This window comes from Gavia stellata, chromosome Z, assembly GCF_030936135.1.
Source record: "Gavia stellata isolate bGavSte3 chromosome Z, bGavSte3.hap2, whole genome shotgun sequence".
In the NCBI taxonomy this organism is placed as follows: Eukaryota; Metazoa; Chordata; class Aves; order Gaviiformes; family Gaviidae; genus Gavia; species Gavia stellata.
The window spans coordinates 77,142,300-77,155,096 of NC_082637.1; the positions used below are offsets into that span (position 1 = coordinate 77,142,300).

The following is a 12,797-nucleotide window of genomic DNA, read 5'->3' on the forward strand; positions in this document are numbered from 1 at the left end:
GAGGAGGAGGAGGAGGAGGAGGAGGAAGGGCAGGTGTCCCTTGCGGCCGCTCGCTCTCCGCCCGCCGGCTGCTAGAAAACGCCTGGGTGTCTCTATCCCCCCCCTCCCCGCCCTTCGGCAGGGTTTGAGCCCCCCACCCCTGTGCCCACGGCTGCACAGCCGTGCCCACGCGCGCCCGCCGTCACGCGTGGGAGGGCGCGGCGGGTCTGCCGGCGGGGGGGCGCTCCCGCCTTAGCGGAGCGGTCGGCGGAGCGCGGCTCAGAGCGGCTCGGGGGAGGGAGGAGGTAGGACGGCTGCCGCCAGCCGCCCCGGCCCGGCCCCTGCCCGGTCCCCGTCCCCGTCCCGCCCTCCGGCTGCGGCTCCGCCGAGGGGAAGCCGAGCGGTGCCGGTCGTCGGGGGCCTCCGCGCTTCAGTGTCCGGGAAACTTCAGCCACTGCCCGGGGAGCATCCACCCCCTGCCCCGAGGGGCTGCTTGGGTGAAGGAAAGTGGTCCTTGGCACGCCAGCAGGATGGTGCGGACCATGAGACCCGACGACATCAACCCCAGGACAGGGCTGGTGGTGGCTCTGGTCAGCGTCTTCCTGGTGTTCGGCTTCATGTTCACCGTGTCCGGCATCAAGGGAGAGACCCTGGGAGACATCCCACTGCTGGCCATCGGGCCAGCCATCTGCCTGCCGGGCATCGCTGCCATTGCCCTCACCAGAAAGACCGATGGCTGCACCAAATGGCCCAAGAACAAGTGTCCGTGTTGCAAGCAAGTCAAGGACCGGGATGTCATGGAGCTGCTGAGGAGCCCCTCGGACCTGGAGTCTGGCAAGGGGAGTTGTGACGAGCTGGCCAAGAAAGCATATCAGGACAGGAGGGTGCTGCGGGGTGAGGACTCCGTGTCCATATGCACCACCACCACCACCACCACCATGGGAGAGTGCAAGAGCCTCATCAGAAAGGTGGAACAGGAGGAGATGCTGAGATACCTGGAGACCTGTTACCCAGACATGCCAGGGAACGTGTTCGTGGGAGATGGCTCCACGTACAGTGCCTTGGAGAAGAAAAGCTCTTCTCCCACCAGGGACAGCGCTGCTTGTCCTGACATTGAAGACAACATTTTTGTTGCTCCTAAAGACAGTATCATTGTCTGCTCTTACAAGGAGAACAGCCCTTATGACAGATACTGTTGTTACATAAACCCTACTGGAGTCAACTCAGACCAAGAGACCATAGTGTGAAAGATGCATACTTTATATATCTGTATGTATACAAAAACTGCAACTTCAACTTCTTGATAGGGGATAATATAGCTGACTGCACTGCATGGGACAATCCTGATACTATTACAATTTAACCTGGTATGTGACTGATACTCAAACCTTTTGTGCCTGAAATACTCTTTCTGTAAGTAAACAAGCATGTTTAAAGGTTAAAGTATTCAATTATTCATTTTGGAAAAAAGAAATTACATTTTAATTTTATTTTCTCCCCTTCCTTCCCTTTTGTTTTCCTGCTGCCTGTTGTACCCAAGCCCGTAGACACACTGGCAGGAGGGCAGCAGTGGCTGCTAGCTGAGGTCAAGAGCTGAATCAAAACTCTGGAGCTGTCTGTAGGAAAGAATGTGGTGCTCTATGGCTGAAAGGGTCTTAGCAATAGTGTCACTTTGTTTTGGAAGGGATTGAGAGATGTCAGCATGCACTCCAATAGCTGACTGATGTTAGGGAGTGTAGAAGTGATTTGTCTCTCTTCCTTCTTCTTCCTGACAGGATTTTATTTTCCTCTGCTTCAAGGAATTGATGTGCTGACCCTGGGGGCCCTTCTGGAAGTCTCCTAGGAGCCAGATAGGCTCAGGGGAGTTTTCAAAGGCTAATCCATCATCAATAGTGTGCAAGGTACAGGTTTTAGCTTCATTCCCCACTGGTATTGAGTTCACTGGAATGTTTCTACTGCTCTTGGATTTTATAGGCATACTTGACAAGGAGATTACAACATGATCATGACATAGTTCTTTCAGAGGCTGGGACCAGATGTCAGTGGAGTCAGGTCTTAAAAATATCTTTCAGTACCTCTAAAGTCGCTTAGGGAATAGACTTCTATGGGTCAGATCTGACTTTTCTGAAAATGTCATTTTCTTGTGCCTTTTCTAAAATGCCAGATGTTTCTTTATGGGTGATGAATGGTTACAGTCCACTCAGGGGTCTCAAAGCCATGCTTTGCTGGGAGGAGGGAACAGAGGACCTGGCTGACAGATGTTTTTGTTCACAGCTTGTGGATACACAGCAAGAGAAATATGAAGTGAGTAAGGAGGATTAACCATTCAAAATCTGAGCCTGCAGTTTACATAGAGAAACACAAATCCTGGCTATTCTGTCCAACAGTAAATTGCATGTTCCATGCTGTGTATAAAAATCTTATCTGGCTTCTACTATGTAGGTAACAGAGATGTGGTATAATACGAAGTGCATGCTAAGCAGCTACTTTAAGGGTTAAGCTCTCAGGGTGATGGTTACTAAACCATAGATTGATTTGCTAGCATCTCACAAAGTCCCAGTTCCTATAACTAAACTCTCACAACTCTAAAAAATTCCTCTGTGATGGAAGTCTTAACTGTTCTTACTTAGCTGGTTTTTGTCAACCATATGTTGTACCGGACAAATGTATTGAATAACCAGGGTAGGAAAGAAGAAAAACAGCCTTTCTTTTGTAGCAACCTGAGATGTTGTGTAGAAAGTGGCAAGGAATTTTCCACTGAAATAAGCCATTCTTCAATGCCCATGGAATTGTTTGGAAAGTGAATGGAAACTTTACGCATCCACTAGTTTGTTTGTTTGGAAACTTATGTCAAATCATTACAGACAACCAGTCTCTGAAGAGGTTTCCAGGAGGAGGAAATACAATTTTTTACATAAGATAGTTTGGTTTCTTTCAGATCAAACAAGATATTAATGCTTTGGCCTGGCTTTGGTGAGGCATCAGGATGCTATTAGGATAAAATCAAAAAATATTAGCTAGTTTGAGTCAGGTAAAGCCTCTCAATAGGCGGCTTTGCTGCTCTGGCATACAGCAACAGTACTGTGGGAATAAATAAACACTTACACTCTGTACACCCCAAGTTTTAACCACTGAACAAAGGAACTCCACAAAAACAGACCCTTTCCCTGCAATGTTCAACTCCCACTTCCACATAAAAGTACTCTGTTGTTGGCAGGCAGATTGTCTCCTGCAAGCTTCGTCACTGCAGGACCTTATTCTGCAATGTACAGAGCAGCTCTTTGAAGGCACTGGGAAGTCTTATTTCATGACCTCTAAAGCCGACAGCTAAAATACTGCTGATGAACATGATGAGGAATAGGGTCTTTCATCACTTTCAGTTCCCAAGGGAAACAGGTGAGGGTCTCAGCGTGTTCCCATGGCTGCTCAGCATCCCTGAAGATCAGACCCACCATGAGAAAACAGCCTACCAGGTAGCTGTGTACTGCCTTTGCTGGGGTTGTGAGCAATTGCTTGCCTTGCATAAGAGAGCAAAGCGTCAGCCCGCTGGGAACCTAGATTTGTACAGTTCTGCAAATATATATAGGAAGAGGTCAAGTTTTTCCATTTTGTCGAGGATTAGATGTTCTCTGTCAAAAGTTATATGGGGTTTTACAAGGCAAGATAGCAAACTCTAGTGACAAATGGAATGGAAAATATATAACTTGCGATACAGCCACGCAGATCTGAGTCATGTGTTTCATTCCATTCTTAGTGTAACTAGAGAATGTTTGTATCAAAGCAAAGTTTAATGGGAGTCAAAATTTCCCAGAATATAGAAAGAGATATAAAAAAAAGTATTTTTAAAACATGATATTTACAGGCAATGTCCTTCCTCTGTTCATTTAGATGAGGTAAGATTTCATAACAAAATACAAGTTTAAGCAATATTTCTAGGCTAATCCAACATAAGTCGCTGAAGTTTTTTATTGAACATGTGAGAATTTGAAGTTAAAGAAATACATTAGTACTGCCTCTGAAATCTCCTTCTCTATGATTTTTCCTTTCTTTTCTGCTAGGTAAGCAGGGAATGAAATGGAAATGCATTAATTTGGCCATTTTAAAAATAAGTTTTTGTGTTTCTTTTTTCAAAATTAAGTGAGCATTTGTCATACGCTACAGTTTTGCCAGTAGAAATATACTCTTATTTGATCAAAGATGGCATGACAGCAGCTTCAAGCTTTTTATGCAGATACCATGTCCAGGCCAGAGTATTGTTGGGGCTTTATTTTCATTCAGCTCTTGTAGTCTCTTCTGATGGCCACTAGAACTTGTAGGACCAGTGCTGATCTTGGAACAAGCAGGAATAAGCACATTGCTTTTCAGAGGCATCTTTTAGTCCTGGGTCTGAATTTGGCTTCAGGATACCGCAGCTTGGGGTGGGATTCCAAGCCATGACCCAGAGATGAAAGCTTCTTTCTGTCCTTTTTACCTTTAAAACACCTCTGGGTCAAAATCCCACTTCTCTCCTCAATGCTTTTCTCCAAACAATGCATGCAGTTGTAGTGGAGCTCTGTTTGTGGGTTTAATACCTACTCTTATTGAAGTCAATTGCCACATATTGCTTGGTCCTACAGTATGGCTGGCAGGGCACATATTAGCGTTTGAAGAAAACCAGTTGTTTGGACATTCAGAGAAGGTTCCTTAGATATATAACAATTATTCTTAGAATAGCATGTGTCATGGTGCTACAGCGGAGTTCACCTTCTTTTAAGAAACAATGTGATACAGATCAACTGTACACAGGGCAATTTTGTGTTGCTTTGTTTAAATTTCTATTGTCATAAATAGCATTTTTACAGTCGTACAAGCTGATCATTGCAAAGCCTTTAGCAGAAAATTGGGAGTTTTAATCAGCGTGCAGTTTGTCCTCTTGGAGCACTAAACAATAGCTGGTCCTTTCTGCCTGGAACCAAACAAGTGGGAGGTGAGTGTTCTCAGGGTGTGTGTCCCTCGGGACCAGTATCGTATTCTTGATCTGCGTTCTGCAGAAATGTGGTGCTCTTCCACAGGCAGTTCCTGCCCATCCGATCCAACCTCTCCACAGTCCTGGTTCCAGTAACTATTCATTATGTTGTAATTAGCAGAGTAACAGCCACTATGACCCCTTCTCAGCATTTCTCCTGGGACATACCAGGTGGTTTGCAGAGCGAGCTCCAGCTTTTGACTGGGGTGGTAGAATTTGACCCTACATCATCCATCCCATGTAAGCTATTATGTTGAGACATCCAACTAAATCGTCAGTTCTTGCATCACAGGCCTGGGATTTTGCATCTCTATGTAACACCTTTCATACTAAAGGTGCTGTAGAGATGGGTTAGAGATGGGTGACTGCCAGGCCTCAAAGGCACTTCCAGCCTGATTTTCATGAGCATTTAGGGACTGATCTATTTATATGCAGAGCACGATCTGCACTCAGAAACTTGAATCTCAACATGTTGCCAGTAAAACCATATTGCTAGAGAATGCAGTTCTGACACGGGAGATTTTCTGAGTCTTTAAAGGTTTGTGTGTAAGTTTCTAATATCAATCGTATTAAAACTTGTAGAGGAGTTTCCTAATATGTAGACTGGAGGAGTTTCCTTGACACATTCTTAACACACAGCATGGGGCATTAGCTGCAAAGCAGCTCATGCTGAGCCCATTTCTACTCTGCAGCCAGTCTGAACATGCAATCCCTACTGGGACGACAGTCGCCAGGTTTGTTACTTCTCTGGCAATATGGGCCCTTTTATGTCTGGTCTTTAGAAACAACACAGAGAGAGGATCTAGAATTCACTTTTAATGCTCTCTGGCAAACTTTCATTGGTAAGCGTTACCTTTAATTTATCAGTCCTCTCAGTGGAGGAATTCCAGACCCTGTATGTCTTTACCAGGCAAGGAGATCCAGCTATCATTGATTTTTAAATCACGATTTATTTTCTGTTCAGAACAGTTGCATGGAATAGCCGTGACTATCCTATTGTCAGATGCATGCAGAAGTGTTTATGCTTAATGTTTTTTCTTACAAACACTGCACCATGCATAGGTGTATATACGTTACACATTTGTTTGCATGAGCAGGTCACAGAATGCACAAGCACAGCAATATATTAATTTGAGGTCTGCTCAGAGGACCCCTCTGTCTTTCCAATACCTCACCGAAATTTTCTGCCTCAAGACTATTATTGTTGCAATTTAAAATTCCTTCCATCCTTTAGGAGGAGAGAATTTTTCTAAGAGAATTTTTCTCCTTTCTGGCTCTTTAAGGACTCACAGTTCTTCCAACAGGATACACAGAGTTTAAATGTCCCAGGGCTGTGTTTCATTATAACCCCCATCCTGGCTCTTTTACCAATTGCAAACTGAAATTTTCCAGTGCTTTGCATTCAGCATTTCCCCAAAACATTGGTAAAAGCCTTGAACCTTTGGTCAATTCTGACAGATTCAGTACTAGTATTTTTTCAAACTACAGTTTCATTATCTAGGGAATGGAAAACAGTTAAATACTTTGAAAATCTGGCTCTGTACTTTGTTCTAGTGAGGCAAGAACAGAATAAGAAGTATTATTCATGAAAGAAAAAGAGACCAAAAAGGCCTCACAGACAGTATTTCATTATTTTGTTAGATTAACTGTGTTATATTCTGGTCACATAGGCAATATGTTTAGTGCATTCTTCCATATGTGTAGCTTCTTTGGTATCTTACCCTGAACAGGCTCCTCAGGTAGAGACAGAAAGTGTTTTTTCTGCCTAGAGGCAGGATGCCAGAGCTACAGAAAAAAATTGGCATGTAGTAGGGATCTGATGCCAGGAATGCTGTTTCATTTTCAGACCTCATCAAAACTCTTGTTTTGCACTGTTTGCAAAGAACACCTAACTTCATTCCACTTTTCTTTAAGTAAATTGATTTTTTTTGTACACCATTGTATTTTACTAGGAAATGCAGTGATAATCATTAGCAATTATGTGCACTCATGAACATAAGAATGCTACTACAGTAGCCTGGTATTTGGCATTCACTGCTAGGAAGTACCTATTCTATTGCCATTGAAATCCATGGCAAAATTCACAAAGCTGTAACAGTAAAAATTTCACATGGAGCTTCAAGGTCAAACTTAGTACTGTGTGAAAACTGTTAAATCCAGCACTAGATGTTAGTTCCAAAAACGATGCATGTGCGCTTAAGACCTAGTACAGTGGAAAGGTGAGGTACAAATACAGAAGATGGGGTAGCTTGATTCCCTGTCTGAACCAGAGGACCATGGCTAGCATCCTATGGGACACTAAATAACATAATGTAGACTCATGCATGCTCATTGGAAGGTTTCAGTCATTAGGGTTCCCGCACAAACAAATTCTACAAAACCCACTCTCTCACATTTCAACCTGGTTGTATTAAATCTTTACATCAGAAAGTGCATTTTAGCAAATTTTGAATTAGCACAAGAGGGAATTTTCCCCTATTTTCTTTGGAGAGAACATTAGATTGCAAATTATTTTATCTTTGAATTCCAATTTAGAATGTAATAATGTACAATCCAATGCTTTACACTGGCTGGTGTGAAGTAGGGGAAAATTCAGACAGGAATTAGGAGGACAGAGTACTCATTAGCTGAAAAGCAGATGGTAGCCAGCTGGAGAATAATCAGAATAATCTTGCATAGCCTTGTCTTTTTCCTGGTCTGAAAGGACAGCCCCAGAAAGACACTCTTAAAAAACCAAAGACTCTTACTATTGAGGTCAATTCAGATGGAAGGGCTATTAATACCTTTTGGGGGTCTGAGTGGGGTGGGTAAGAGAGATATTCTACATGCTGGGGAAGCTCTTACCAATCTCTTCTTCAGACATAGATTGTCAAAAGACCCTGCACCCTCTAACTGCACAGTCGGGCTCAACACTCATACTATGCCCTTGCACTGTTTGCAAAGAACACCGAACTTCATTCCACTTCTCTTTAAGTAAATTGATTTTTCTGGTTTGACAAATTAACTGTAGGAAGAAGCAGATAACTTTTATGTTTACACAAAAGGAACCATGGAACGGAAGACCCTCTGCATATATCCATAACAAGCTAAATAAAAGATGTTTGCTACCTAATCTAGGGGATAAAGACTAACTTTTCGGTGGCAAAACACAGTCTTTTTCTGATGCCAATGGTTTGAATAAAATCTAGGAAGTTTTACACCTGGAAATACATTAACCTTTTTTTTTACTTCTTGGGATTTTTTTTAAATATTGTGGTTATTCGATCTATTCCTCAACATTCAAACTGAAACAATGTAGTGAAGGTTTATCAATCTAATTAAAGACTTTCACAAGTCATTTTTTGCACTGTGTGATTTATTTAATGTACCTGCCTGCATACTCATCTGTATGTAGATGGAGCTGCAATAAACAATAATCAAAATGCACAATCATCTTTCCATACAATCTCTACATCATGAATACAGTATTAGTATCCTCTGCATTATTTTACGTGACCGTAGACAATGAATGGCCACTGAGTGAAGAACTGAAGTGATCTATAAAGTATGTATCACCTTCAGTTCTTTAGCTCTGTTATTACAATTGCTTTCCCATTTTCTGGTAGGGGTATAATCTCCTAGGAAAGGAAAAACACATCACATATTTATCTTTATAGACTGCCATTTTAGAAAAGAATACTTGCTAGATTAGCTGACTAATTCCACATCTGGGTTGTGAATCTCTGTGGTTTTAAAGCATCTGACAGATGAGCACCGTGATGGTTATCATACTTCAGCTTTACCAACTGGTAAATGCTTTTCTGCATTGCCAGGGTCATCAGGACTTTAGCAGCAGCTACAGTGTTAGCCACAACAAGCTTCCTTGCTACATTTCCTGGGCAGTGAGAGATACCAGGAGCTATAACAGGACTTTCTGGAGATCCGAATTTGCAGTAACATCAGTCACAAGTGCCACCCCACACAAGGATATAGATTTAGAGTGGTGAAATGGGACAGCGTTTTGGTTTGCAGATGCTGTAAAGACCACCTGCCCTTGTATATGAAGTTCTGTGTGGAGCATGACTCTGTGTTCCCTTGGTGGGTTCAAAAACTAAGATGCTTCCAGAGTTCAAATCTGAGTCAACAATTGTCAACAATTTTGTGTCCATATACTGGGTATTGATTTGCACTAACCTCTCACTATACAGCTATATTTATAGCCAGACATGTTTTACATATAGATGAATATGTAATTCTCTCTATATTGTATATATTTTATATATATTCTTACACATACGTATGCCTGTGTGGCCACAATAATAAAGAAAAAAATGGTGTCTGTAGCTATGCCATCCCCAGAGGTAAAAGTAAGGCACATCTCACAAGCTTTGTGCTGCAGCTACCTTTGCTGAATTTGCTGTATCATACAATCTCTAATGATTGCCGCATTGTATCTTACTTCTAGTAAAAATCTGGGTAACCAAATAGAGCTCATGTGCCTGAAACATGCTCTGGAGAAGAGGAGGCTGAGGGGAGACCTTATCGCTCTCTACAACTACCTGAAAGGAGGTTGCAGAGAGGTGGCTGTTGGTCTCTTCTCCCAAGTTACAAGTGATAGAATGAGAGTAAATGGCCTCAAGTTGCGCCAGGGGAGGTTCAGGCTGGATATTAAGAAAAATTTCTTGACTGAGAGAGTGGTGAAGCACTGGAACAGGCTGCCCAGGGAGGTGGTGGAGTCACCATCACTGGAGGTATTCAAGGAACGTGTGGATGTGGCATTGTGGGACATGGTTTAATGGGCACGGTGGTGTTGCGTTGATGGTTGGACTTGATGATCTTACAGGTCTTTTCCAACCATAATGATTCTGTGATTCTGTGATTCTATTGCTTTGGTAGTTGACAATGAAATATGACTGTAGGCATTGACTACATCTGTCAAAACGCCTGACATAAATCTTAAATACTTACCAGTCACAGAATCACAGAATCACTACGGTTGGAAAAGACCTGTAAGATCATCAAGTCCAACCATCAACCAACACCACCATGCCCATTAAACCATGTCCCACAATGCCACGTCCACACATTCCTTGAACACCTCCAGGGATGGTGACTCCACCACCTCCCTGGGAAGCCTGTTCCAGTATTTCACCACTCCCTCAGTAAAGAATTTTTTCCGAGTATCCAGCCTGAACCTCCCCTGGCACAACTTGAGGCCGTTTCCTCTTGTCCTATCACTTGTCACTTGGGAGAAGACACCAACACCCACCTCTCTGCAACCCCCTTTCAGGTAATTGTAGAGAGCAATGAGGTCTCCCCTCAGCCTCCTCTTCTCCAGACTGAACAACCCCAGTTCCCTCAGCCGCTCCTCATCAGACTTGTGCTCCAGACCCCTCACCAGCTTCATCGCCCTTCTCTGGACATGCTCCAGCACCTCAATGTCTTTCCTGTAGTGAGGGGCCCAAAACTGAACACAGTATTTGAGGTGCAGCCTCACCAGCGCCGAGTACAGGGGCACGATCACCTCCCTACTCCTGCTGGCCACACTCTTTCTGATACAGGCCAGGATGCCGTTGGCCTTCTTGGCCACCTGGGCACACTGCTGGCTCATATACAGCCGGCTGTCGACCAACACCCCCAGGTCCTTTTCTGTGGGGCAGCTTTCCAGCCACTCGTCCCCAAGCCTGTAGCATTGCATGGGGCTGTTGTGACTCAAGTGCAGGACCTGGCACTTGGTCTTGTTGAACCTCATACAATTGGCCTCGGCCCATTGATTCAGCCTGTCCAGATCCCTCTGCAGAGCCTTCCTACCCTCAAGCACATCAACACTCCCGCCCAGGTTGGTGTCATGTGCAAATTTACTGAGGGAGCACTAGATCCCCTCATCCAGATCAGTGATGAAGATATTAAACAAGACTGGCCCCAAAACTGAGCCCTGAGGAACACCACTTGTGACCAGCCACCAACTGGATTTAACTCCATTCATCACAACCCTTTGGGCCCGGCCAACCAGCCAGTTTTTTAACCCGTGAAGAGTGCACATGTCCAAGCCAGAGACAGTCAGTTTCTCCAGGAGAATGCTGTGGGAGACAGTGTTGAAGGCTTTACTAAAGTCTAGGCAGACAACATCCACAGCCTTTCCCTCCCCCACTAGATGGGTCACCTGGTCATAGAAGGAGATCAGGTTGGTCAAGCAGGACCTGCCTTTCATGAACCCGTGCTGGCTGGGCCTGATCCCTTGGTTGTCCTGCACATGCCCTGGGAGCGCCCTCAAGATGAACCTCTCCATAATCTTCCCCAGCACTGAGGTCGGGCTGACAGGCCTGTAGTTCCCCAGATCCTCCTTCCAGCCCTTCTTGTAGATGGGCGTCACATTAGCAATCCTCCAGTTGTCTGGGACCTCCCCTGTTAACCACGACTGTTGATAGACGATGGAGAGTGGCTTGGCAAGCTCCTCCGCCAGCTCCCTCAGCACCCTTGGGGGGATGCCATCAGGCCTCATAGACTTGTGAGAGTCCAAGCGGCATAGCAGGTCGTTAACTGCTTCCTCCTGGATCATGGGGAGTTTATTTTGCTCTCCATATTTGTCTTCCAGCTCAGGGAGCTGAATACCCTGAGGATACCTGGTGTGTCTATTGAAGACTGAGGCAAAGAAGGCATTAAGCACCTCAGCCTTTTCCTCATCCTTTGTGACATCCAGTAAAGGATGGAGATTCTCCTTGGCTCTCTTTTTGTTGTTAATGTATTTGTAAAAACATTTTTTGTTAACCTGACTAAGGACATTTCAGTTTGCATCTACAATGTCCATTACCCCGTACTTCTATTTTGTGGAGGAAGAACAGTCATATCATCACAGTCATCAGACAAACTGACATTAGTAAGGACTACTGCTTGAAGTCTCAGGAGAGATACCACAAGTTCAATGATGCTTAGAAAATAATCTAGTTCTCATTCTGGAGATGCTCTGTTCGAGGAGGGGATCAAGAGATAACAACAAAACAGAGAGGTAGGCTGTCACTGGTGTTCTTCAAGCTGTACCTCTTTTGTAGATAACCACCAGAATCTAAACCTCTTGAAGTCAGCAAGAGTCTCTCTACTATCTTCAGCAGAATTTGAACACTACCCAAGGACATTCCGGTGGTGAAGGCTGTCAATCCAACAAGCTTGCTAATGGTCACTCACCACTTATTTCTATTTAGAAGACTTCAAACTCAGAAGACACTAATTTTAAAGCTTTTAATTCTAAAAACAACAGTAAAATAAAGCAGAAGAGTAAAAGCTGAAGTACTGCTACCGATGAACATAAAACAAAGAACATGCTTTCACATTCACATTTGATAAAAGGCCTTATGATATGCACCCTTCTAATAAAAATGTAAAAAATGCTAACTCATTAAAAGAATAATGTAAACTATATTATACATCATGCAGCACTATTACAGAGCAGAGAGTTTCACAATATCTAGGTAGCATTTGGATAAAGGAAATAGTTGTATTAAAGGACATCTGTGGGTTCTGGATAACTGAAAGGTTTATTTTGCTAAGATTGCAAATAAAGTAACTGTACTGTACTGTGTGCTAATATGAAATTCAAAAATAGAGAAAGGAGTCTTTTAAGTTTAGAAAAAAATGTGAAACCAACTAAAAATTTTAATTTTTAAAAATTTGGTGGGACTCTATCTTGGGATCTCATGTGACAAAATCAGCTATGTTTATGTCCCTTGCTGAGATTCTGGTCCCATTCAAGTGGCAGTAGTCCCACAGACTTCTGAGACAGAGTTTCACTCAGAATGTTCTATATATTTCTGTGGATTTCAAATAAGCCTTCCATAAT

The 12,797-nt window shown here is 43.6% G+C and overlaps 1 protein-coding gene across 1 annotated transcript; it reads left to right on the forward strand.

Moving 5' to 3' along the window:
• Nucleotides 1-509: 509 nt before the first annotated feature.
• On the forward strand, nt 510-1,226 carry TMEM215 (transmembrane protein 215). Its single transcript, XM_059834320.1, has one exon. The coding sequence runs from the start codon at nt 510-512 to the stop codon at nt 1,224-1,226; it is 717 nt and encodes a 238-aa protein (XP_059690303.1).
• The last annotated feature ends 11,571 nt before the right edge of the window (nt 1,227-12,797 follow it).